At 31.0% G+C, this 26,100-nt stretch overlaps 1 protein-coding gene and 1 long non-coding RNA gene across 2 annotated transcripts; one reads left to right on the top strand and one right to left on the bottom strand.

The window, feature by feature from the left end:
* Positions 1 to 2,986: 2,986 nt before the first annotated feature.
* Positions 2,987 to 18,283, bottom strand: LOC139489673 (coiled-coil domain-containing protein 137-like). The gene is made up of 7 exons (XM_071276330.1): positions 18,124 to 18,283; positions 15,023 to 15,162; positions 10,380 to 10,537; positions 9,701 to 9,771; positions 8,940 to 9,022; positions 7,511 to 7,599; positions 2,987 to 3,203 (listed from the first exon to the last, which is right to left on the bottom strand). Exons 1-7 carry the CDS (start codon positions 18,231 to 18,233, stop codon positions 2,991 to 2,993), a joined length of 864 nt encoding a protein of 287 aa, XP_071132431.1. The 5' UTR covers positions 18,234 to 18,283; the 3' UTR covers positions 2,987 to 2,990.
* LOC139489674 (uncharacterized) lies at positions 18,264 to 25,495 on the top strand. The gene is made up of 2 exons (XR_011656217.1): positions 18,264 to 18,352; positions 22,859 to 25,495. It is a non-coding gene; the product is annotated as an uncharacterized lncRNA (long non-coding RNA).
* The last annotated feature ends 605 nt before the right edge of the window (positions 25,496 to 26,100 follow it).

Here is a 26,100-nt window from a genome sequence, read left to right as displayed (position 1 = left end):
AGATTGGATTAGTTGTAGTCGAGCTTTATATTTAGAACTATCCATGTAACATCAATGGTTGTTAAAGAAGATGACATATTACAGTGTGTTCACTCTGGTCTCTAAATAGTAGCAAATTTCCCAAGTGATTCCAATTTCATTTATAAAGTATTTATTTCCTGGTATGCAAGTAATATTTGCTGCAGGACATTAACACCGTGACCTGTACATTCATCTAAGAAACAAATTTATTTTGGGTAGATGTGTTCAATATTTTATTTAGTGTTATTTTTTGGAAGTAATGACCACTGGTAGAAACAAGTAATGATGATGTATCATTCTTGTTCATACATCATTGTGCAGGATTATACCCATAATTGATGTATGTATTCCTATTTTAAATTGTTATAGGTTTTGTAGTTTAACCCAAGCAAACATGATACATCTTGGTTTTGAACTTTTATGTATTCATTAAACTGTACCTCATATCTCTGTGAGCCTACATTTTGTCCATAGTGAGTAATCCCATGTCAGTGTCAACATCAAGGTTTAGTCTGGTTAGTTTTTGTCTTTGACTTTACTCGTTGCTAAATGCAATACATAGGGGTAACTGTCAGATGATGGTAGCCTAAAGCTTTATATTTTGTGAAAATTTGAATACTAGTACCTTGATTCATCATACCCTGAACTGGTATATAGATGCCTTAAACTACTATTAGTTTCTGGCCCTGTTTGGCTGCCTATAATTACCCTGGGTACCCTTACAATGTCTTGATATCCTGGTATAGAGGTCACCTTACATAGGCGGATCCAGGGGCCCGGGGCCCCCCTTTAGTGGGAAAAATTTGGTTGATTATATAGGGAATAACTGAAGCATGACTGGAGTGCCCCCCTTAGGAAAAGTTCTGGATCCGCCACTGCCTTTTCTGGACTTCATCGTGTTTTAATTTTTGTATTTCATTCATATATTGGATACTGTAAACAATGGGTCAACCAAATTTGGTGTTTTGTGAATGTGTTAGAACTATTGGTATCGTCTTAATTTGACAACTTTATGAAATATTATCTAAACTTGGACAAGTTTTTAAATAACCTTTTTCCCATAAATGAAACCGACTAAACAATGGAAGTTCTATAGTGACCCAATGAACTATGAAAATGAAATCAAGGTCAGATTAACCCTGCCAGACACACCTTAACATTATTTGATGCATCAAATATAGTTGACCTATTGCTTAAGTATCTATTAAAGAAACAAAGTTCATCAGGAAAACTGAACTGACAAATGAACTAAATATGAGTGAAAGTCGGGTGATACCTGGCAACAGACATACACCTTACAATCGTTCCATATACCAAATATAGTTGACTTGTTGGTTAAAGTTTAAGAAAAACTACCAAAAAACAAAAACTTAACTTTAAGCTTTGAACCATAAAATGAGGTCAAGGTCAAAGAAAACCTGACCGATTTTCGTGTACATCTTCAAACATTTTCATACACCAAATATAGCTTACCTATTGCATACAGCTTTAGAAACAGACCAAAACCCACAAAGTTATAATTGAGAAATAACAATGAAAATGAGGTCAAGGTAAAAAAAAAAACTTGTCAGACTGACATGTACATTGTTAAATATTACTGTACACCAAATATAGTTGACCTGTTGCATTCAAAAAAAGATCAAAAACTTAACTTTGACCACTGAACCATGAAAATGAGGTCAAGGTCAGATGACACCTGCCAGTTGGACATACACCAAAGTAGATATTGGTTATAGTATCTGAGATATGGACTTGACCAGAAAACTTAACCTCAAATGAAAACTGTCTAACAGGCATTAGGACCTTGAAGGGAAACGCATATCAAATATGATTATCCTACTGTTCATAATATCTTTTTTTCAAGTAATCACTGAACCATGAAAATGCTGTCAAGGACAATGGACATATGACAGACAGAAACTTCTTATAAGATATTTAAATACACAGTATGAAGCTTTCAGGTCTTCTACCTTCTTAAATATTAAGCTTTTAAGAAGTTAGGTAACGCTGCCTATGCCATCGATAATTACAGATAAAATATGAAGTGTTTTTGTACAGAAGTACATGAGAAAAAATTTACAAAAATTGTTTAATGAAAAAAAACTAAGAATGTGTCCATAGTACCAGATGCCCCATCCGCAAGATCATTTTCTATGTTCAGTTGACTGTGAAAATGGGGTTTAATCTCTAATTTGGCATTAAAATTAGAAAGATAATATCATATGGAACATGTGCACTAAGTTTCAAGTTGATTGGACTTCAACTTAAAAAAAACTACCTCCACCAAAAACTTTAACCTGAAACGGGACAGATGGATGAACAAACGAAAGAACGGATGCACAGACCAGAAAACCTAATGCCCATAAATGGGGCATAAAAGTATTGGGCAATGGAGACATCACAACACAACAGGAGTGATCCATAATTATCTACAACTGGATTCTGTAGGGCACTAAAATAATACAGGCTGATATATTCCAGAATATTGAACAATCATTAATATAGCTCTCTTACCAATAGTGCAAATAGATCGTATAACTAAATTTTTCATAGTGTCTTAATCGTGAGAGTTAAATTTAAATAAATTTAAATATGAACAGAGTAAAGTGTCTTCCAAATTTTCTTGCGCAACAGAGCTTCATTGTACAATTAATTAAATCAGTAGTTTTTTGCAAAGTTATCTCCCTTCTTCTATTGATTAGATACCGGTAATTGACAACCTTTTCTACTGCAACAATGTTTTCTTTAAACAATCAATGACAACAAATGAGTTAAGCAAACAATTAAATAGTTCAAAATTTTAAAGACAGAAAATTCTATGGCTTGAAAAACATTTCCAAAATATTAGAAATGTCTAAAGGGGAGGCTACCCTATCAATTAATTTCAACTCGGTTGTTTCAGGTCTGCTGTGACTATACTTTACATGGTTTTGGACATTTGGAAGTAACAAGAATATAACATATATAAATTATGAGACTTTTACTGTTTTATTTTTCATCAATCTATACATATCAATAGCTTTCTGTCTTTCAGCGTCCATAACTTGCTGTTTAGCCATGGAAAGATTTTTCCTTTTCGTAGTTTGTCCTATTTCTCTATTACTTGAACGTAAGCTACTATTTGGACTAGAAGCAGAATTTGCCAAAATTATTTCTTTTAGAAGCAGTGATCTTTTTCCAGGCTGAAAGAATAATAAAATAAAATGTAAATTCGTCATGTACAATTAAATTTCAATAATTAATTGTCAGCTGTTTTTATATTGTAACATAAACTAAGAAAATCTTAAAATTTAATGGGCAATACATGCAGTTTATGTAGAAAATATATGAAATGTTTTCAAAGTAAAAAAACAATCAGTTATATTGTATTTTAAGCACTTAGTTGATTTTAACCAAACCTACAGATATACTGGAGGGAAAACAGATCACTCTCACTTCATGCCTCATTTGGAGACACATGTGAAATTATGCAGATGTCTAATATAAAATATGAATCCAGCAGAAAATCCTTCTTTGTAAATTTATTATCTGATGAATAACAGAACAAAAGAATGTAAAATAGCTGTTAAATGAAGAGGCAATTCATGAGTGTCTGTAGGGGGTTCTACATTTCTTTATTTTTAATTTTTAAAACCATTTTTTTTATGACCTTTATATATTTTGCTTATTATTCTCTATTCTTTACAATGTTAAACACAATTATTCTCTTTTATTAACTTTATTGTCAATTTGTCTCTCCGCATTTTTTTTCTGCCCTTCATTCTGCACTTTGTGCTTATTATTTTCTAAACTGTAAACACCATCCAGACCCTAATGTTTTGAGTTGTTCATAAAATTCACATAAACTCACATGACATAGACAGAATGACTCAATATCTATTACTTTTTATTCATAATCCAATGAATATTGTAGGTCTTGAGTCTTGACATTTTAACCTTACTCAGCACCTTAGTTCAATATCTTTCTTCAGCATGTGCAGCACTATAGTACAATGTCCTTATGCAGTGCCATATTGTAACAGTATTATTAAGGGTCTTAGTGCGATGCTATTTAAAGATACAGTAAATCAATGATGTAAGAGTGATAGTTGATCCAAAATTTATCTTTTTTAAAATGTGAAAACTTGCAATAATTAACATACATTCATAAGGGTACATTTGATTTTAAAACATGAACAAATTGATCCGTTACCATATTTATAACATAGTACCATGTGACCGTAATGTCCTTTTTTTTTACTGTTAACTAAAATGTATTTCAATAAAAGCTATTCCAAAAGACACAGGGAAAATCTTCACATGATCTTGAGAAAACAGGTTTGTCAACTGAAAAACTGATAATAATATATCTGATAAAAAATTATTGCTTTTTTATAATAGTGAAATAAATGGGGAATGTGTTCATTCGACACAGATGATGCCCCTGCTTGCATATAACGTTAAAAAGTGACATAACTCAAGAACTGTAAAACTAAAAGTGACACTACCTAAATTTGTACTTGATTTGAGTTTTGCAGTAATAAACATTGTATATAAGTTTCATAACATTTAGTTGAGGCAAACTAAAGTTAAGAGAACTGAAATAAAAAATTCAGCAATTTTTCTATCTGTAACGGGGCATACCTCTAGAACAGTAAAAGTGATGCCACTAAAATTCAAACTTGATCTGTGTTTTGTGGTAATTAGCATTGTGAATAAGTGTCTTAACATTTGTTTGACCCCAACTAAAGTTAGAGAACAATCAAAGAGATCGAAATCACTCATTGAAAGATTGGAAGAGTAGTTTGAATAATTTCATATTAAGGTATGATGGGGACAAAAGAACATTAACACAAAGCACTATTGCTGAAAATTCTTCTAGTAAATGTTACCAACTAACCTTGTTAGACATAAGATCTAGACCAACAGCTAAGAACTTTAAAGTGTCAAAAAAAATTAATCTAAAAATGTTGTTTTGGAGCATTTTGTAAGTTGAAACATAGGTTATATGACATTGAAGATTAAAAGTTGTAGAGTGCCTTTTGATCAATTTAAAAAGTATTTTTCAGCACAGGGCATTGAAAATGTACTTTTTCAATGTAAACAAATTAAAACACTTATTTTATTGAAATGAGTATTTTTTTCTTGATTGCAAAAATATATATTCACTTCTTATAAAAATTCAAATGACTAAAATAGACATAATGATTGATGTGGAATAAACTAATGGTTTGTTATTATTAAAAGTTTGAAGATTTTAAAACTGTTTCAAGCCACTTACTGATAAAAAAAATCAGTGAACTAACCTAAATTGTTTATAAATTGCAGATGATTATTGGAAATTTATCAAGTAAATTATAGGCCTTACTTGAATACCTTATTTATATTCATATTTACATTTCATTTTTTTAAAAGATCTTGTTAATCCTGAATTAATCATTTATCTTTCAGGCATAATTTACAGAATCACTTTATGTAATGTAGATCAAAAGTTATAAATCTATCATCCTTATATATCAAACATCTAATATATACATTTGTGTAATCAATTAGGAGATCAAATATTCATTGATATTGGTGTATTGGGATGTATAATTGAAAGGTTTGTATAATTATGTAAGACTGAGGTTGATAAGTGATGTGGTCAATTTGATTGACAGTTGGGGAATTGTAATTAAAGGTCCTCCTTGTCCCTGAATGATTGATGACAATCACAGTTGTCAATCATCTTGTATTGTATCAATACTCAATAACCAGATCAAAATGTTTAAAAAAAGCCTTTCCATCAACACACCTTAATGACATACATTTTTAAATGAACTACCCCAAAAATATACCCACTTTTTACAGTTTATATGTATATTATGTGCACATACATGAGAACTATAGGGAACTATATTTCAGTGTGAATACATTTAGTAATAGTAGCTAATCTGTCACGTTGTTAGGGAGGCCAGTGCCTAAGGAAAGATTTAAAACAAGTTCCAATCTTTCCAAAAACAAAAATTTCAGCAATTTTTCCTATTGTTAAAGGGCCACTAGCTACGAGATATATAAAAAATCTAAAGTTTGATTTTTTTCTGTTCAATCAATAATGAAAGTGAAATAGTAAAATAACAATTTCGCTTTTTGAAGCCAAAAAGGTTCAATTTTGTCAAATTACGCTAAGAAACATTGATAATTAGTTATTCACTTGCAAGTGAATGACTTGACCTCTTTAAATCCATATTCATGTGAACTTCAATTTAACCCCTTGCTAGAGATTGACAATGCATGCATTGTATGTGTACTGGTTATTTAAAGAAAAAAAATGTCAACAATATAAGTGAAACGACAGTAAATCATTTGATTACTAATTCAATGCACATAAAATCATTCTTATACGGTTAAAAGCAATGAGAAACATTCTATTTTTAATCTATAAAATAAGATCAAACAGACCTATAAAAATTCAATTGCAATTGTTGGTTTAATCTTTTCATATCTTTATTTATGTTTACATCTCTTATATGATCATCTGAGGTCAAATCGATAGTTAGATTGAGTCTGGACTAAAATACACACGAAACAAACCTACCGGTATATATAATCTACCCCATGCTCTGTAAACTGTTTATTTTAGACTTTTGATAGTTTGGATAAATGTTTTACATTGTTATAAATCAAATATGAGAATTTGAGTCAAATCGGTGACCATGAATTTGACAGCTAGTGCCCCTTTAAGGGGCATGACTCTAGAATGGTAAAAGTGATGCCACCAAAATTCAAACTTGATCTGTGTTTTGTGGAAATAAGCATTGTTGATAAGTTTTATTACATTTGGTTGAGGCAAACTAAAGCTAGAGAACAAAAAAAATATTTCAGCAATTTTTACATTTGAAAAGGGGCATAACTCTAGAATGGTAAAAGTGACACTACCAAAATTCAAACGATGTGGTAAAACGTATAGTCAAAAAGTTTCATAATATTTGGTAGAGGCAAACTAAAGTAAGTGAAGGTTACCCAATTTTGTGATGTACATACAAAAGGACACAAGTAAAAATTAATGCCCCTCCGCTATGACAGGGGCATAAAAATCATTACATGTACATCCATTTTTTGGCAAGGAAAAGAGACTTGAATATTCATCTTAACTTATATATTCCATTGCTATTGGTCCATATTGATTAATACACAGTTTATAGATTTAATCCCCATAAAAATTTGTGTCGTAAATCAATAAAATCTGTTCACAGGAGGATATAAATCACCTGCTTTGCAACAAAATCAAAATACTTTAAATTGAGAAATTTTAACAATGTTTTTATAAGTGCGAAAATTGTGATGGGATAGATTTCACCGAAAAAAATTAAAATCATTAGTATGTAAATTGGATTACCTCCCTTTTAACATGTTGGATGTTTTTTTGTTTTTTTTTCAAGAAGAGTCAATTTCTAATGGGAAATATACAAGTTACGTACCATTCATCCATGAAACATGGATGTTTACAAACATATTCAATTCACATTACCTTAGAAAACTGTTCATCTCTTACTGCCTTTCTTGGTTTAGATGTCAATATTGGGGGTGCAGAAACTACTTCACCAAATTGTATGTCATCTACAAAATAGAAAGTTTGTAATGAATTTAAAGATATCTGGTTTAAAACAATAGTTAACTTCCATATGTAAAATTTACTTTACTCAGCTAGCCTTACACAATATTTTGACTCAAGGCCAACAAGTCTTTGCTCTTAAACCTAAATGCAGCAAATACTAATCATCATGTCTTTCGTTTGCCCTGGCTGTGAAGCAAACCCATATCCTCCCACACTTGAGGCGTTCAAGCTTTTATGAGAAGAACACAGATAAAAGATATTTGAAATATAGATAAATAAAACTATATTTAAGTAACAGTACTTTGGTAAAAAATTTGATAGAAGCATCAAAAGTAACACAGTGAATGGAAATACAGGCTTGATAGGTTCTGTTAGGTGTATATAATTAATGTAGAGAAAACTAGTGAAAGTGCGAGCTACTGCTCACTGATGATACCCCTGCCGCAAGTGGATAATTTTAATAGTGTCAAAATATGTAAGTGTTCGTTAAACAGGAAAATGTTGAGCCATGAATCTGAAAACGCATCACACAGTATAGCTGACTTATATAAACCCTGAAACCAAATTTCAGAAATCCTTGTATTGTAGTTCCTGAGTAAAATGTGACTAAAATTTTCAACTTGGCTATCATATGTAAAATCATACAAGTGTTCAGTTATTAACAGGAATTTGTTGAGTGATGAATTTGAAAACGCATCTCACGGTACAGCTGACTTATATAAACCCTGAAACCAAATTTCAGAAATCCTTGTATTGTAGTTCCTGAGAAAACTTTGACAAAAATTTTCAACTTGGCTATCATGTGAAAAATCATACAAGTGTTCGGTAAACAGAAAGTTGTCGAATGATGAATCTGAAAACGCATCACACGGTATAGCAGACTTATATAAACCTTGAAACCAAATTTCAGAAATCCTTGTATTGTAGTTCCTGAGAAAAATGTGACGAAAAATATTCATGGGACGGACGGACAGACAGAGGTAAAACAGTATACCCCCCCTTTTTTGAAAGCGGGGGTATAATGATCAAAATGTGTGTACACTTTTATTATATATACAGTAATGACAGCCATGTTAGTATCCAGAATGATTGTATAAAATTTTAAGCTGTACTTTCTTTGAGTGATTGTACCCAAGTTTACAGCTTAAATTAACCCATTCATTTCACAGAATAACTTTAAAAATATATGATAACATATGCTGAGTGTTGATGAAAAAAAAGGCAACATGATGCCATAAAAATCTCTTTGACACATTCCCTATTTCAATATTCAAATCTTTAACTCCAATTGTTTAGACAAATAACAATATGAAACCAAGCCTTAAAGGATCTTATACAAAACCTTTTAAAAATTCTGTTTCTTTGTTATCTATATCTCTTTCATGTTTCTTATGTTTCATTTTCTCTTTCTTGTGTTTTAGTTTCCTGAAATCATATGTAAATAAGTTTATAATAAATAACTATCATTTAAACAGCTTAATAACATCAGCATAAAATGGATTCATTATTACATATCACTTTCCATAAGATTGATATCTCTATAGCAATTTTGCTAGTTTTTCAAATTTCAGAACTGTCTGAGGTTTCCACAATATCTTGAACATGTACCACAAGTGGAAACATATCACATTGGATGTAGTGGTTGTAATCCCATCTTAATAAGACATTTTCTGGAGATAGAGTTACATGTGTGTTTAAAAACTGATGTATTTTGAGAACTATAAATATGCAGGACTGTAAACAGTCGGTTTTCTAAAGTTGTTTTTATCTGAGAAAAAAAAACCAACAGAAATCTTGAGTTTGAGAATATGTACCACTGTAAACACTTATATATTTTCTGAGTTTGTACGTAGTTTAAACATATTTATTTAAAGTGGATTGGGGAAACAAGTTATTACAACTTATATTAATCTCTTTCCAGTTTGCAGGTGCTAGTGCTATTTTTTTTCATTGTTGAATGCTGTACGGTTGCTTGCAATTGCTTACAACCTAAGTAGATGGTCGTCTCATTGAGAGTCAAACCTCATCTCCTTATTTTCATATCAAACAATCATCCTTTATTAGTCAGAAGTAAAAATCGTCATTTGAACAGTTAATATTTACTCTTTTCTACTTTTGCTCATTGACTTTTTCTTCTTCGTTAAATCTCCTTGATCTATGTCTTCAATGTTCAGCTGCAAAAAATATTAATCTATTAATATTATACAATGTTCAAAAGGGGCTTTTAAATGCACCTCTTCAACCACAAGGTTGAATTTTAGAGAATGATATTTTTCTTCGTGGTTAAAAATCTTAATCAATAGTAGAATATTTTAAATGATCTATAAATTTTTTGACTAGAACTGAAATTGAATCAGTTCTGTATAAATCAGGTCAATCCTAGTCTAAATTTAAGTATCATGTCTATCATTGTATCAATTTGGCAATCAACAAGGTGATGATTTTTTTTTTCTTCAGCAAATAGTATTTTTCAATAGTATAAACAGAATTCTAATTATGCTTAACAATCTATTTAATTATGAATTTTGGTAAATAATTATTACTATAAAATAAATACATATCTTGTTATTATATTTATTTTTTTCAGAATCAATTTCAATGTCTATTTGCATATACATACCGTTACACCGAAACAAATATAAAAGTAAAAGTACAGCTAAAATGAAACAACCAAAATACTGATTAAAACATAAGATAATGTATGTTTAATTGGGACTTTTTGAGATATAATTAAAGACTTCAAGTTAAAATATATGTACAAGTATTCATAACATGCACTAACCCCATAGTGATCCGATAATTTAGACTGTAGTAAAACTTTTTGTGTGGCATTATCAACACGATTCAGAAAATCTCTTTCCTTTTCTTTTTTCTTCTGAATAAAAACTGGAGGTGCATCAAGAGGTCTTGTCTGTCCTGGGACCAGCTTTTGAAAGGTATCTACAATAAAAAAAAAGAAAGATTATTTGCAAATTATATAAGCATTTGTGAATGAATTAGATGATTTGTGTCTAACAGCACATCTTCTGAAACTTACTCAATGTAGAGCACCTAATAGGAATGTGTAATAATCATTTCTACATCAAGATTAAGAACTTTTGAGCTTACTTCAGCGACTGCAAGCATTTTTTTACTAAATCATTTACAAAGTGTGCAAAAAATACCTTAACTACTTTTCCTGAACTGGTCTTAATTGTATGTTTTACTATGTACAATAGTTTTATCTATTGATTAAGATTCAAAACGGGTAGAGTTGAGTATGAAAATCTAGTTTAACCATGCTATATTATTTGTGTGCCTGTTCCAACTCAAAATTTTAAGTGATTGTCTTGTTGAATAAGATTATACATGAATCTTACATGTTTTGTTTGTTTACTTAAGAATGTTCATTAGAGATCATTAATAGTTTCTGTAAAACTTAAACACTCTTAATAATATAACTGAGTAAATAGCCTGACATTTTTTTCTATTGTTGAAGGCAACACTGATCTCCAAATGTCTTTTGATTTTTCTATTATTGAAGGCAACACTGTCAGATCGCCAAATGTCTTTTGATTTTTCTATTTTTGAAGGCAACACTGATCTCCAAATGTCTTTTGATTTTTCTATTGTTGAAGGCAACACTGATCGCCAAATGTCTTTTGATTTTTCATTGTTGAAGACAACACTGATCGCCAAATGTCTTTTGATTTTTCATTGTTGATGAGTTGCTGTTTACTTTTTGTAGATTCTTGTAGATGCACATGTACATTGTGTAGCCTTCCAGGCAGATACCAAGTTGAAATAAACAAAAGAAATGGAACTCTTTATAAGAGAAAAGTAAAATGGCCAAATAAGTTTATTTGAATTGTTTGCATCCCTTTCTATTGACTTTAAATTTTAAGTTTAGTGATTGTATGTGCCTTATATACCTGTTTTTACTTAAAGGGGCACTAGCTGTTAAATTTGTGGTCACCAATTTGACTCAAATTCTCATATTTTATTTATAATAGTGTAAAACATTTATCCAAACTACCAAAAGTCTAAAATAAACAGTTTACAGAGCATGGGGTAGATAATATGTAGGTTCGTTTCGTGTGTATCTTAGTCCAGACGCCATTTAATTAACTATCGATTTGATTTCAGATGACCATATAAGCGATGTAAACATGAATGAAGATATGAATAGATTAAACCAACACCTGCAATTTTTTTTTTGGGTCAGTTTGATCTTATTTTATAGATTAACCAGATGCTCTGCAGGGCACAGCTTTATACGACCGCAGAGGTTAAACCCTGAACGGTTGGGGCAAGTATGGACACAACATTCAAGCTGGATTCAGCTCTAAATTTAGATTGTGATTAAATAGTTGACACAGCATAGGTTTTGGACACAGAATGAATGTTGTCTAATGAATTTAAAATATTTTTTTTGCCTTTGAGCAATTCACTATGCTGTTGAATATTAATCCTCTCAAAAAAATGTTTGAAGAAATTTTCTTTTTATTTATGAAATCTGAAATGAGAAAAATTTAACCCCCACCCCCTTTTTTTTCACATCCCCCTTTTCCTTTTTCCAAAACTGATCTCAATTCAAATTTCTAATGGAGTTTGAAACAATAACTACTTATTTAAATATATCATAAAATATTAAAATGTAACAAAAGGTGCTTGTTATAACTGAATGGTAAAGATAGTTTTAATTTATCAGTTGGTAGTAAAAGTGAATATACATTGTTTATTGTATAGAACAATGATTTAAGTTGATTCAACTACTATTCTGGACAAAGAAAGATAACTCCAATCAATTGAAAATTTCTTGCTATTCCACAATATTGTGCAATTAGATATTTCTTGCTATCGCGCAATACTGTGCAATTGAAAATATTTGCTATTGCACAATACTGTGCAATTGAAGATTTCTTGCTATTGCGCTATACTGTGCAATTGAACATTTCTTGCTATTGCTGAATACTGTGCAATTGAAAATTTCTTGCTATTTTTTTTTTTTGGCCCTTAATTCCTAAACTGCTTAAACAAAAACTCCAAAAATCAATCCCAACCTTCCTTTTGTGGTCATAAACCTTGTGTCAAAATTTCATAGATTTCTATTTACTTAAACCAAAGTTATAGTGCGAAAACCAAGAAAATGCTTATTTGGGCCCTTTTTGGCCCTTAATTCCTAAAAGGTTGGGACCAAAACTCCCAAAATCAATCCCAACCTTCCTTTTGTGATCATTAACCTTGTGTTTAAATTTCATAGATTTCTATTCACTTTTACTAAAGTTAGAGTGCGAAAACTAAAAGTATTCGGACGATGACGACGCAGATGACGACGCCAACGTGATACCAATATACGACCAAAATTTTTTTTAATTTTGCTCTCGTATAAAAATATATGTTTCTCATTGTTTTAACCGTATAAGAATGATTTTATATGGATCAAATCAGTAATCAAATGATTTACCGTAGTTTCACTTTCATTGTTGACATTCTTTTTCTTTAAATAACCAGTACACGTACAATGCATGCGTTGTCAATCTCTAGCAAGGGGTTACATTGAAGTTAACGTGAATACGGATTTAATGAGGTCGACTAATTCACTTGCAAGTGAATGAGTAATTAGCAATGTTTCTTCGCTTAATTTGACAAAATTGAACCGTTTTGGCTGCTAAAAGCGAATTATTATTTCACTATTTCACTTTCATTATTGATTGAACAAAAAAAAATCTTACTTTAGTTTTTTTATATATCTCGTAGCTAGGGCCCCTTTAAAGTATAGAATGAATTATTTGTAAACTTTCGATTATTAGACAAATCAACACAAAACAGTAACTTGTAGTAAGTACGAATACACATAACTTGATCTTTATTGTGCACAAGCATAAATTGTGCAGAAAAAAATCCACAGAAATAAAATAGATTGATCTGTTTAAATCAACAATTTGCTTCTATGAGCAATTTTAATCAAAAGAGAAATTGAAGAACCCCTTTTTCTGTTTTGATGTGTTTCAGTTCACTATTCTGTCTTGAAATGTATAAAGCAAACATATTTGGTACATCATTTTGATTCACATTCTATTATTTTTCTCTTTTTAGGCTTTCAAGAGCTAAACTGACAGATTGTCATCCCTATAATGGCTTCCATTTTAATAATGATAAAAATTAAAGTTCTGGCATAATGGGGAGATAATTTTGACGAAGAAAAGTTCTGACTGCTTCTTCTTTTATTCATTCTGGACAAGCATGGGAACCAGTTTCAATAATATCACAATACTGGGAGCCTAGCCTATCAAAGCAAAGTTTCAATCAATTAGTTATTTTTTCAGTAGTTAGTCTTTTGTTCCTCATCTGCCTGGAAGAAAACTTACATTTCCATTTTCAACCAGGTGCTCCACAGGGCGCAGCTTTATACGACCGCAGAGGTCAAATCCTGAACCGTTGGGGCAAGTATTGACCCAACATTCAAGATTGTTACAGCTCTGAATTTGGATTGTGATCAAATTTTTGACATAATATGGGTTTCTGACATAAAACAAATGTCAAGATCTTAGAAATCTATTGCGTAATATTGTGTAATTAAAGATTTCTTTGTCAAACTTTTTCAAAAATTTGGAAAAAAAAAAACTACTACCATCCCCTTTTTTTTTGCAATTGGTCCAAAACTTGACATTTTATTATACATAATTTACAAGTAGTGTAAGGGAGGTAAATCCGAACATACCTAACATTGTATGTTAAATGTTCTGAGTTACTTCCCTTACACTGCTTTTAAATTGTCTTAATTGTCCATTGACCAGAAAAACATAGTTTTCCCTTTTTTTTGCCCCTTATTCCAAAACATTTTGAGTCATAACCCCCCAAAGTCAATACTAACCATCCCTTCATGGTATGGAAACCTGCGGCACAATTTCTGAGAGATTCATACACTTAAGCACAAGTTATTGTTTGAAAACTACAAAAATGCTTATTTATGGCCCCTGATTCCTAAACTATTGGGACCATAACCCCCAAAATGAATCCAAACCTTCTACCTGTGGTATGAAACATTGTGGTACAATTTTAGAGCAATTGAAATACTTATACACCAGATAATAGCCTGAAAGTAGAAAAATGCTTGTTTTCTGCCCCTTTTGGGCCCCTAATTCCAAAACGGTTGGAACCATCATCCCTCACCTTCCCTTTGTGGTATTGAACCTTCATGTAAATTTCATAGAAATCGATGCACTTCAACTAAAGTTATTATCCGGACACCAAATGTGTCTTCGAACGACTTAGATGATGCCGACGACATTATACCATTATACAAACGTAAAAAAATTTTGCGGTCGTATCAAAATACTTTAACTGGAGAATATGTGATGTATTTGACCACAATAATTAATAATGTCGATTTATTTTTTAGCAATTGATTAATGGTTATAATCAAAGACAATAAAACAATACCTTTTGCTTTGTTTTTCTTGAATTTTTGCTTTTTTCCTTGTTTAAACTTTTCTTTATTGTCCATGAAATATTGCACTTTTCTGGGAATTTCTTGTGTGTCATCATTTTTGGGAGCCTCATCTTGACGAGTTTTTTGATGGCTGAAATGCAAATAAAAATTAACATGAATCTGAGACATACAGTCAGTGGACAAAAGTGAGTTCCCACTCAACTAAAAACTTTTGTCCACTGACTGTACATGTACATTCTAAAACATAACTGTAGTTGTTATAAGACTCTCTACATTCTAACACATTGTACAATGTATTAAGGCTTAAATTCTAATATCAGCAGTAGTGGATTAGAAGTAAAATAAGCTTTTAAACTGAAGCATCGCTAACCTTAACTCTTTAGCTAGTGTGTATTCATAAACAAGACAACCTATATATTTCATTATTGATAATCGTAATTTACATATGTGCAATGTAAGTCAAAGAATGGCTTCAATCTATTAGTATTCTATGTGCAGGTGGAATTGACAATTCACAGTGTTTAACAATTTGTAATGTTTCTTTTAATGCTTTTGTTTTATTGTTGTTTTCTTTTTCTTATCCTGAATGAAGAAAATTTAAATATTTTTACTATTTAAGGACTTTTGATATATGTAAATGTCAATAGTTAATAAATTTCAAAAAATTTGTAAAGTAAAGAGTAATAAAATGCCTTGCTGAGCTATTGCATAATACTGTGCAATTGAAGATTTCGTGCTCACGGGGGGATGGCACTTCCCATATTATGGTTTATATATATGTGCCGCTGGAATGGGTCCCTTTTTTGATACGTCAAATATATCAATAGGGTGCATTTTACCAAGAAAATATATCAATAAGTAGTAATTGACCGATTGTGATATAATCAATGAGTTATAATTTTTCAGTTTGTTGTGCAACGATCTTCATTGAATTTCCCAAACTCTTTGTCACTAAAATTGTCATGATAAATATATGAATGGGTTATGATTTCGCTCTGAAATAGATGTATATAGGTTGGGATTTCACAATTATTCAATTTATGATTGAGGGGTTTTTGGAAATCCCAGCTGCATAACTGTACCCAAAATCCCATGTTGTGGTGTGGTACCTTGCAAAAATGCATTTTTTTGGCCCCTTTGTGGAGAAAAAAAATCCCCCCCCCATTTTTTTTTTACCCCCTAATATAGTATAACCCCAAACTCAATCCAAGCTTTCCCTTTATGGTATTGTACCTTGCAGTACAATTACAGAGAGATCCATACACTTTAACACAAGTTATTATCTGTAAACTAGAAAAATGTTTGTTTTTTGCCCCTAAACAATTACCCCCAAAATTCAATCCCAGCCTTCCCTTTGTGGTATGGTATCTTCCATTACAATTTCAAAGAGATCCATAAACATGCTTGTTTTGGCCCCTTTCCTGAATATTTAGGGCAATTACCCCCAAACTCAATCCCAGCCTTCCCTTTGTGATATGGAACCTTGTGGTACAATTTCAGAAAGATCCATACACTTACATGTACAAGTTATTGTCTGGAATCTACAAAAATGCCTATGTGGGCCCCTTTTTGGATCCTAATTACTAAATAGTTGGAGTCATAACCTCCAAAATCAATCCAAACCTTGTGTTTAAATTTCATAGATCTACAGTTGTACCTACATGTATACTAAAGTTATTTCTGGAATTCATCTGTTTTCATATGACGCAGATGATGACGACGATAAAGTGATACCAATATACAACCACAAAATTTGTGTCTGTCTCGGACATGTCGGATGGAATTGTCACTTATTTCATATTTCTAAGGGAAATTTTTGGAAACACTTTGCACTTACAAACACATAAAAGGTAAGCAATTGAATATTTAATACGGTACCTCAATGACTAAATGATACTGTAAAATTGTAATTTTAGCAAATATATATAATATAATTAACCCCAGAATCTGTCCCGCTCGAACTATTGAGGTCATACAACAATGACTTTTTTATTGTGGCGTCAGATATTTTGTATTGATGTCAAAATTATATGGAAACCTTTTTGATGATCAGTAGTGGCGGACAAATTGTGATAAGGTGTATAGGAATGTCTACCTTTAATGTTTAATAGGATAATGTAAGATAGTACATTGTTAGTCGACCTTCCCATTGAAATAATATTTATAAAACAGGTGCCTGTATAATATAAGTATCATATGATACATGTATTTATCATATACTTAGACTAAATAACATATGATTTTTACTGTATGATAATAGCATTAAATTAACGTAAATTCCATATTTTTTTCGAATTGGTGCTTAGCGGGCTGATATGAAAAGTTTATCACATGCTTCGATTGTTATCACATGCCTTTCCATAACGTTATCCCATGGTATTCCGGTGATACTCGGCAAATTCCGGAAAATACACCTTAATGCTACGTTTTCTATGAAAAACATTACAAAGTAGTTTACAAAACAATTATTTGGATACTGGAAAGTATATTGTGTAAAATAATTTTAAAAAACAAAAAAAAAACTAACAAACAAATTATAAAAATAAATGCATTTTTTAAATTTTCAAACATAATTTTGAAAGTTACTTTAAAAAAGTTGACTTTTCCAAAGAGTGTTCATTATGCATATTTTTGTCGATTCGTCCATATAAAATATGTTTCTTCTCTGTTGAGGCATATGATAGAAAGATTTCATATCGATTGTAGTTGTACGTACTAAATTTACGGTCCGACGTCCGTGAACTTTTTTCACTCTTTGAATTTCTATTTGGGAACCACGTAAAAGGATCAATATATGAATCTGTTATTTTTCTCCATTGTTGAAGCATATGATAAAAAGATCATAACATGTCAATTTTTCATATCGCAACGTATAATCAGCCCTCGGTCAATATCAGCCCTCGAGCCATGCGGCTCTTGGGCTGATATTGAACCTAGGGCTGATAATACATGCGATATGAAAAATGCCATGTAATAATCTGATAGTATTGCATATGCTATCATAATTATGGACAAAAATATTGGTCATTAGCTTTCAGATTTATGGCTTTATGGTGGATATTGATAGGAAATAAAATAAAAAATAACTAACATTTGCTTTCTTTCACCATTGTAAAATGGGTCTACAAATTTAATCTTCCTGTGCTTTTTACTTTTCTGTGGTTTAGTCATAGGACCATTTTGATGATTAGTTTTACCCATGCTTGTTTGTTGTTTTTTGTTATCTCCCCTGTCAGTTTCCTCTTGCACATAAATTGATGACGTTTTCAACAGTTCCGGTAACATTGAAACAATTTTTGAAGTTGATTGAATTGTCATTCGTATGTATTTCATAATATCTGTGATCATAATCAAGTTTCAAATTAATTTAATTGAATACTAACATTGAGCAAACCTAAATAGTTGAAATGAAAGAAAATCATATATGTAATTTAGATATAAAAAAAAAATAACACAAAAGATCTTCTTTTACTTGATTCGATTTTAACAAAAATAGCGTTAGCTAACTTCTTAAAAGCTTTCTATTTTAAAAGGTAGAAGACATGGATGCTTCATATTTTGTATATAGATGCCTCATGTTACGAACTTTCCGTCAGTCACATGTCCAATGTCCTTGACCTCATTTTCATGGTTCAGTGACTATTTGAAAAAAACTTAAGATTTTTTGTAATGTTAAATTCTCTCTTATTATAAGTAATTGGATAACTATATTTGGTATGTGCCGACCTTGCAAGGTCCTCATGCCCGTCAGACAGTTTTCACTTGACCTCGACCTCATTTCATGGATCAGTGAACAAGGTTAAGTTTTGGTGGTCAAGTCCATATCTCAGATACTATAAGCAATAGGTCTAGTATATTCAGTGTATGGAAGGACTGTAAGGTGTACATGTCCAACTGGCAGGTGTCATCTGACCTTGACCTCATTTTTATGGTTCAGTGGTTATAGTTAAGTTTTTTTGTGTTTTGGTCTGTTTTTATGGTATACAAATGTCCGGTGTCCGTCTGTCCGGCGTAAACATGTCGCACCGTAACTTGAGAACGACTTATCCAAATTTCATGAAACTTAATATAGTTGTTTCTTATGATGGTCAAATGATCTGTATACTTTTTGGTGAAAATAAGATTTAAACTTTTTGAGTTACGGCACTTTATAACTAAAACAGGGGTGTGTTTTTTTCACATGTCACACTGCATCTCATAAACGATTCTTGATTATGACTTAAAACTTTAAACACTTCTTAGTTATATTAATCTCAATATCTGTATACTTTTTGGTGATGATTCAAAATTTCATTTTTGAGTTATTGAGTATTTTGTAAAAAAGGGGGAGGTTTTTTTTACATGTCGCGCCATATCTCAAAAACTATTTATGATTATTGCTTAAAACTTTACACATGTCTTTGTTATTTTAATCTCAATATTTGTATACTTTTTGGTGATGATTCAAAATTTCATTTTTGAGTTATTAGTATTTTGTAAAAAAGGGGGAGGTTTTTTTTTACATGTTGTGCCGTATCTCAAAAACGATTTATGATTATTGCTTAAAACTTTACACACTTCTTTGTTCTATTAATCTAAAGATCTGTATACTTTTTGGTGATTATTCAAAATTTTATTTTTGAGTTATTGAGTATTTTGTAAAATAGGGGAGGTTTTTTTACATGTCGCGCCGTATCTCAAAAATAAGTTATGATTATTGCTTAAAACTTAACACACTTCTTTGATATATTAATCTAAAGATCTGTATACTTTTTGGTTTTGATTCAAAATTTTATTTTGGTAATATTTAGTTTTTGTAAAAAAAAACAGGGTGGGGGGTTTCACATGTCCTGCCGTGTCTCTAAAACAATATATGGTTATTGCTTAAAACTTTCTCATAAACTATTTATGATTATTGCATAAGACTTCCACATAAGACGTCGGGCGTATCATGCGCTCATGGCGCAGCTGTTTATTCTTATACTATATGCAATAGGTCTACTGTATTTGATGTATGGAATGATTGTAAGGTGTACATGTCTAGCTGACAGGTCTCATCTGACCTTGACCTCATTTTCATGGTTCAGTGGTCAAAGTTAAGTTTTTGAGTTTTGGTCTATTTTTCTAATACTTTATGCATTAGGTCAACTATATTTGGTGTATGGAAATATTTTATGATCTATATGTCTGTTACGCACATTTTATTTGACCTTGACCTCATTTTCCCGGTCCATTGCTAAGTGTTAAGTGTTTGTGTGTTGGTCTGTTTTTCTTAATTTATAAGCAATAAGTCAACTGTATTTGTTGTATTGAAAAATTGTTAGCTGTACATGTCTGCCTGGCATGGTTCATCTGACCTTGACCTCATTTTCATGGTTTCTTGATCAATGTTTTGTTTTCTTGGTTAATGTTGAGTTTATGTGACAGTTGTAATAAAGCTTTATATTTAGGTCTATCAACATAACATCAATGATTAGTAAAGAAGGCGAGACATTTCAGCGTGTGCACTCTTGTTAATATATAGAACCGGTTATCAAATTGGTACATATTGAGGTCTTAAGGGTCCAAAATTGAACTTTATTAGATTTCATGAAAAATTGAATTCTTGGGGTTCTTTGATATGATGAATCTAACCATGTATTTAGATTTTGGATATGGAATACCACAAAGGGATGGTAAGAATTGTCTTTGGGAGTTATGGCTCAAACCGTTAAGGAATAAGGTGCTAAAAAGGGGGGGAAAAGGGTTTCCAGGTTAATGAACAATTACTTAAGCATGTTAAGTACAAAACATAATTTAAAAGCAGTGTAAGGTTGGCAATTGAAACTCATTTTAATAGCTCACCTAAACTGCTCTTAAATTATGTATATTGGAAATTTGCCAAAAACTTTAGTTTAATGAACTTCATTGGAAATTTGCCAATTTTAAATGTTGCATTGGAGTTATCTTTCTTTGTCCAGAATAGTAGTCAAATCAACTTAAATCATGACTGTACGACATTTTATATTTGATGATGTATTTAAATGAGTAGTTATTGTTGAAAACTCCATTAGAAATTTGAATTGAGATCATTTTTGGAATAAGGGAAAGGGGGAGGTGAAAAAAAATTGGTGGGGTTCAATTTTTCTTATTTCAGATTTCAGAAATGAAAAAGAAAATTTCTTCAAATATCAAAGGATTAATATTCAACAGCATAGTGAATTGCTCAAAAGCAAAAAAAAACATTTTAAGTTCATTAGACCACATTCATTCTGTGTCAGAAACCTATGCTGTGTCAACTATTTAATCACAATCCAAATTCAGAGCTGTATCCAGTTTGAATGCTGTGTCCATACCAGCCCCAACCGTTCAGGGTTCGACCTCTGCGGTCATATAAAGCTGTGCACTGTGGAGCATCTGGTTAACATTTGATTGCAAACTCCATTAGTAATTTTAAATGAAAAACTGACCATATCTTGAGTGAAAGATTTTATTTTTGGAATAAGGGAAAAGGGAGAGGTGAAAATATTTAGGGGGGGGGGGGGACAATTGTAGTCATTTCAGATTTCAGAAATTAAAAAAAAAAAAATTGGTGGGTGTGTTATTATTTAACAGTATAGTGTATTGCAACTACATTTATTCTGTGTCAGAAATCTATTCTGTGTCAAATATTTAATTACAATCCAAATTCCGACCTGTATCAAGTGTGAATATCATGTGTCCATTTTACCCCAACTGTTCAGGGTTGGACTTCTGCGGCTTATCAAGCTGCGATTGTGAAGTAATTTAATCATAAAACTGGCAAGTTCGTAAACCAGATTGTGGCAAGTTGGTAGGTAATGGGGCTATTTGGCATAGGGGTGAGTTGTCATGAATCCTGGTTAGCTCACCTGGTCTAAAGGTCATGTGAGCTTTTGCCATCTTTTGGCATACTTTATTGAGGTCCTTCCGTCATCTGTCTGTTGTGTATATTTTGAAATGTCCTCTAAAAATATTAAATAATGTTATATACCCCCATAAGTCCCTTCAATCATGACAGTGCATACTGCTTCATAAGTTGATCTCAAATTTTTATATCTTTCTAGTAAGGACTTTTCCATCTTTGAATTCTATTACCTAGCTACATTGTAACTTCTTCTCTTTTCATTCCTGCTGGTTTAATTTTCTTTTCAAACTTATTTCATGATGAATGTTATTTTTCATTAATTAGGACATATTTTATTGATTTTTTCCCCCTTCAAATTCATTCAATCTATGTCGGCTCTTATTTTAAGAGGTATGAATTTTTTTTTCCCCCAACAAATTCATTCAATCCATGTCGGCTCTTATTTTAATATATAGGACATGATTTCAATACTACTTATTTATATAAGCAAATACAATTCAAGATAAATCAAAATCTTACAGGTGAGAAATAATGGCATCTTGAAGTCTCAAATCTTTATATAATTAACCATAGACATATAATTTTTACAAGAAACAGTTACATGTACAAAGATTGATCTGATGTATTTTTGGCTGCCATTTTGTTATTAGATAAAGTTAGTATAACTTTTTATAATCAATGACAAGAAAAGACTATTGCTTAGGTTTTTTTTTTTATTAATGTTACTTTATAAAGGATACATGCCTAGTAATAAAGGGATAATCAACCATAGAACACTGGAAAGGTTTTAAAATACTTTCTTCTAGTATACAATTATAGTTCAGAACTTTGAAAAGAAATAATTCTTAGAAAATCTCATTAAATTTTCAGATATTCAAATATTATTTATAAAAAAGATTTATTTGCATAATGTTTTCAAACTCATACATATATGATATGTATCTCTTGGCCGTGTTGACTATATTTCATTATTATATTTTAGAGACCTGTATTGGGATAAAGAAAACATTACACGTGCACCTGTTTTATTATGACACCCACAATGAGAAGAAGGTTGATTGAAAAATGAGTATGTACAGTTTGTCAAAAAACATCCATTCAGTCTTAACACAGATTTTAAGAAAAAGACTTTTATGTTGTGATATAAACCATATAGTTTATAATATAAGGAATGGATGTCAGTTATGTAAAACAGTGAGACATTGCAGTTCTCAACCCAATACTCAACCTAAAAGTTCTAACCAGAAAATAAGTGATGATGATAAAGATATAGAACCAAGTTTAAAAACTGTATTAGGAGATAATGTAAACAGTGATAAAACCTGCAGCACTGATGTTATACCGGGGAAGGGGAGACCACCAGAACCTCCGGTGGATTGCTGTATGAGTGGATGTGCCAATTGTGTGTGGATACAGTATGCAGAAGAATTGAAACAATACTATTCTGATGGATCGAAAAGAGCGTTAAAAGAAATTGACACAATAGAAAATGAATCATTAAAAGCCTTCATAAAGCTGGAATTAGGTTTGCTTTAATAACTACCTCAGAAAATTTTACAAATAGTTTTTTTCCAATTTATTTTGCTGGAGCTATCTTGTTATGCTATTCTCATTAAGTCGTACAGTTAGCTGTTCTATATTATATAATTAACTTTGTCGCAATGTTTTTTTTATACATTCTTTAAAGACTGCACAATGTACAACTATTACAATTTTAACTTATTTTTAGCTTGGGTTATCTCCCATTGCATATTGAATTGTCATTATTTTAAGGTATATGTACACTGTGTCAAATTTACATTTTTGAATGCACTTTTAAGAAGAATTTAATTACTTATTTATTTTAAAAACAAACTTTTAAAGTAGACTTGACATTTTTACTGTTGCTTTTCTCCTTTTATAAAATTGGTCTATTAAAAATTTAAAATATTATTTTGAAGATTTTTTTTATAAAATTACCATTTAAAAAAGGCTTATTCAGTTTCACTTTTGCACTTACTGCTTGAGATAGTATGAAGTAAAAAAAAATTCATACCTCTTAATTTTTTGATGTGAGATTAGACATTTTTGCTTTGCTGCTTGATTTTTTGTGTGAGTAAAATCTTGATATAAAAAAAGGTGTTGTACATCCTTAGTTTTTTTAAACTTAAATTGATTTTTAATTTACATGATCCCCTGTTTCATGAACTTGTTCTTTGTCATATATATGGTTTGTTTGAACAACAAAAAATATAGTGCAAGATGCACAAAACATGAATTCCAATTTTGAAAGGTGCTTTACTCAGTACAACCACATGTATTTACTAAAAATTAATTGTCAAGTACATTTACATGTCACCTTCAGTATTATATGTATACAAATACCTCTTTAGTTCAGTGACATTAATTTGCATTCTTGCAATGATTTTAAGAGTTATGTTTATTTTAAATGCACAGTTTACAAATTTTATGCAATATTTCGTTTTTAAAGTGACTAGCATATTGTTTTTGCCCTTAATTTTAGTATGAAATCTAATTCTTAAACTTGACTTTTGCTTGTTTATGTAAGCAAAAAGTCAAAAAGTAAAATTTTAATGTAAATATACATTTACATGTACCTTTTAGTTGTAAATTATTTTAACATTCCTTAAATGAGAGTTAAATTTTCTGTATTATAAATGACATTACATTATGTGTATATCAGACAGAAAGTTTGTTAATTTGACGAAAATATCAATTTTATTTTTTTCTCACTTGGTCATATGGATGGCGTCAGTCTTCGTTAACTTTTCTAAAATCTGCTGATGATTAATGTTTATTTTTTGAAAGTTTTGACATTTTGGGATATATTGTCGGGAAACAAAAATGTGACCTTCATGGAAAATGTACAAATCACATTACTGAAACTATCAATTTAATACATTTATTGTAGTTCTTGCCCATTTATGAAGATTTTTCTGAACTGTTTTTTTTTTCTCCAATATTTTAAAATTTAAAAACAAGGAAATAACGATCATTGGTTATTGTGATAACTGCATAATGGAGGGTCATTGAATGGAGGATTCAGGTTTAGAAAGGAAGAAAAAAAATATTGACTGGTCTTGATTTCACTTTGATGTGCTAAAATTTATATTTGAAATTAAATAATTTGCTTCTGGTGACAAAAATTTTGATTGCAATAAAGGTGAATATAAAAATCAAAATGACATACTGTGGATCAATTTATTTTTGTGGGTGTCAATTTTCGTGGATGGAGGAAAACTTGCATGTTTATGGATATTTGATTTCATGGTTTGGCCAAAATCTGCAGACAAGCCTATAGAAAACTTGTTATTCGTTGTACATATAATTTTGTGGTTCACCTGTACCCACGATATCCACGAAAATTGGTATCCAACGAATAATAATGAATCCACAGTATTCTTGTCAGGTGAGAGTTTCAGACTCTTAGTACTTAGGAGCCACTATTATTACCGGTATTAAGTAACACTGTGATACTGTTGTTTTATATTACTTATTTATTTGTCCACCTAGTCAGTTATTGTTATACTCAAGGTTTTAAATGCAGTGATTGCTTTTAAATATAATTTGTGAAGATACTTAGAGGTTTATCAATAAAATCTTTTTTTAATTTCTCAAAGATCAGTGATTTAGTTCTGTTGTCATTTTAAGTTCTTACAAATTAGATTAACTTGTAGACTTCGTAAAAGTATTTAGTACAACAGTTCTTAGAAGAAAGAATTGGTTTGTCAACTCCTTTAAACAGACACAAAAGACTATCTACAGTTTTACCTATTCTTTGAACTGGTTGAAATGACACTGAAGAATATAGTAATTCTTTGGTATATTGAAACCAAACCAATGATGCAGTTTTATTTTGAAATAATAAAGAATACATGTATATGAGGATATAAAGATAAGACATGGTATGATTGTCAATGGGACAACAGTCCTGTGAACAAAGACCAAAGGACAAGGATGTGTCAATAAGAACTGCAGCCTTCAGCAATGACCAAAACTAATACTTATAGCCAATGACAACCACTGGTTTACAGGCTCCTGGCTCAGAACAGAAAAAAAATGTTAAGGTTGGGTAAACATATTTGTGCATTGCAAGCGCAACACAGCTAACTCCAACTCTATTATCTTAAATCAACAGTTGACAATAGGGTCAGATCCAGCCATTTGTGCTCATCCAAAAGGATTGATTGTCAAAAATAGGTGGTTCAAATCCCTGTAACCCCC

This window comes from Mytilus edulis, chromosome 9 (genome assembly GCF_963676685.1).
Source record: "Mytilus edulis chromosome 9, xbMytEdul2.2, whole genome shotgun sequence".
Lineage (NCBI taxonomy): Eukaryota > Metazoa > Mollusca > Bivalvia > Mytilida > Mytilidae > Mytilus > Mytilus edulis.
The sequence above is the reverse complement of the archived record's forward strand: the minus strand, read 5'-3'. Positions and strand labels throughout refer to the sequence as shown.

What these genes read in the sequence shown, in the direction of transcription:
- LOC139489673 (XM_071276330.1), bottom strand. Translation starts at nt 18,233, where the DNA reads ATGGGTAAAACTAATCATCAAAATGGTCCTATGACTAAACCACAGAAA. An exon ending in AATGGTGAAAGAAAGCAAAT is followed by an intron (nt 15,163 to 18,123) that starts GTTAGTTATTTT and finishes TTTGCATTTCAG; the next exon opens with CCATCAAAAAACTCGTCAAG. An exon ending in AATTATCGGATCACTATGGG is followed by an intron (nt 9,772 to 10,379) that starts GTTAGTGCATGT and finishes TATTTTTTGCAG; the next exon opens with CTGAACATTGAAGACATAGA.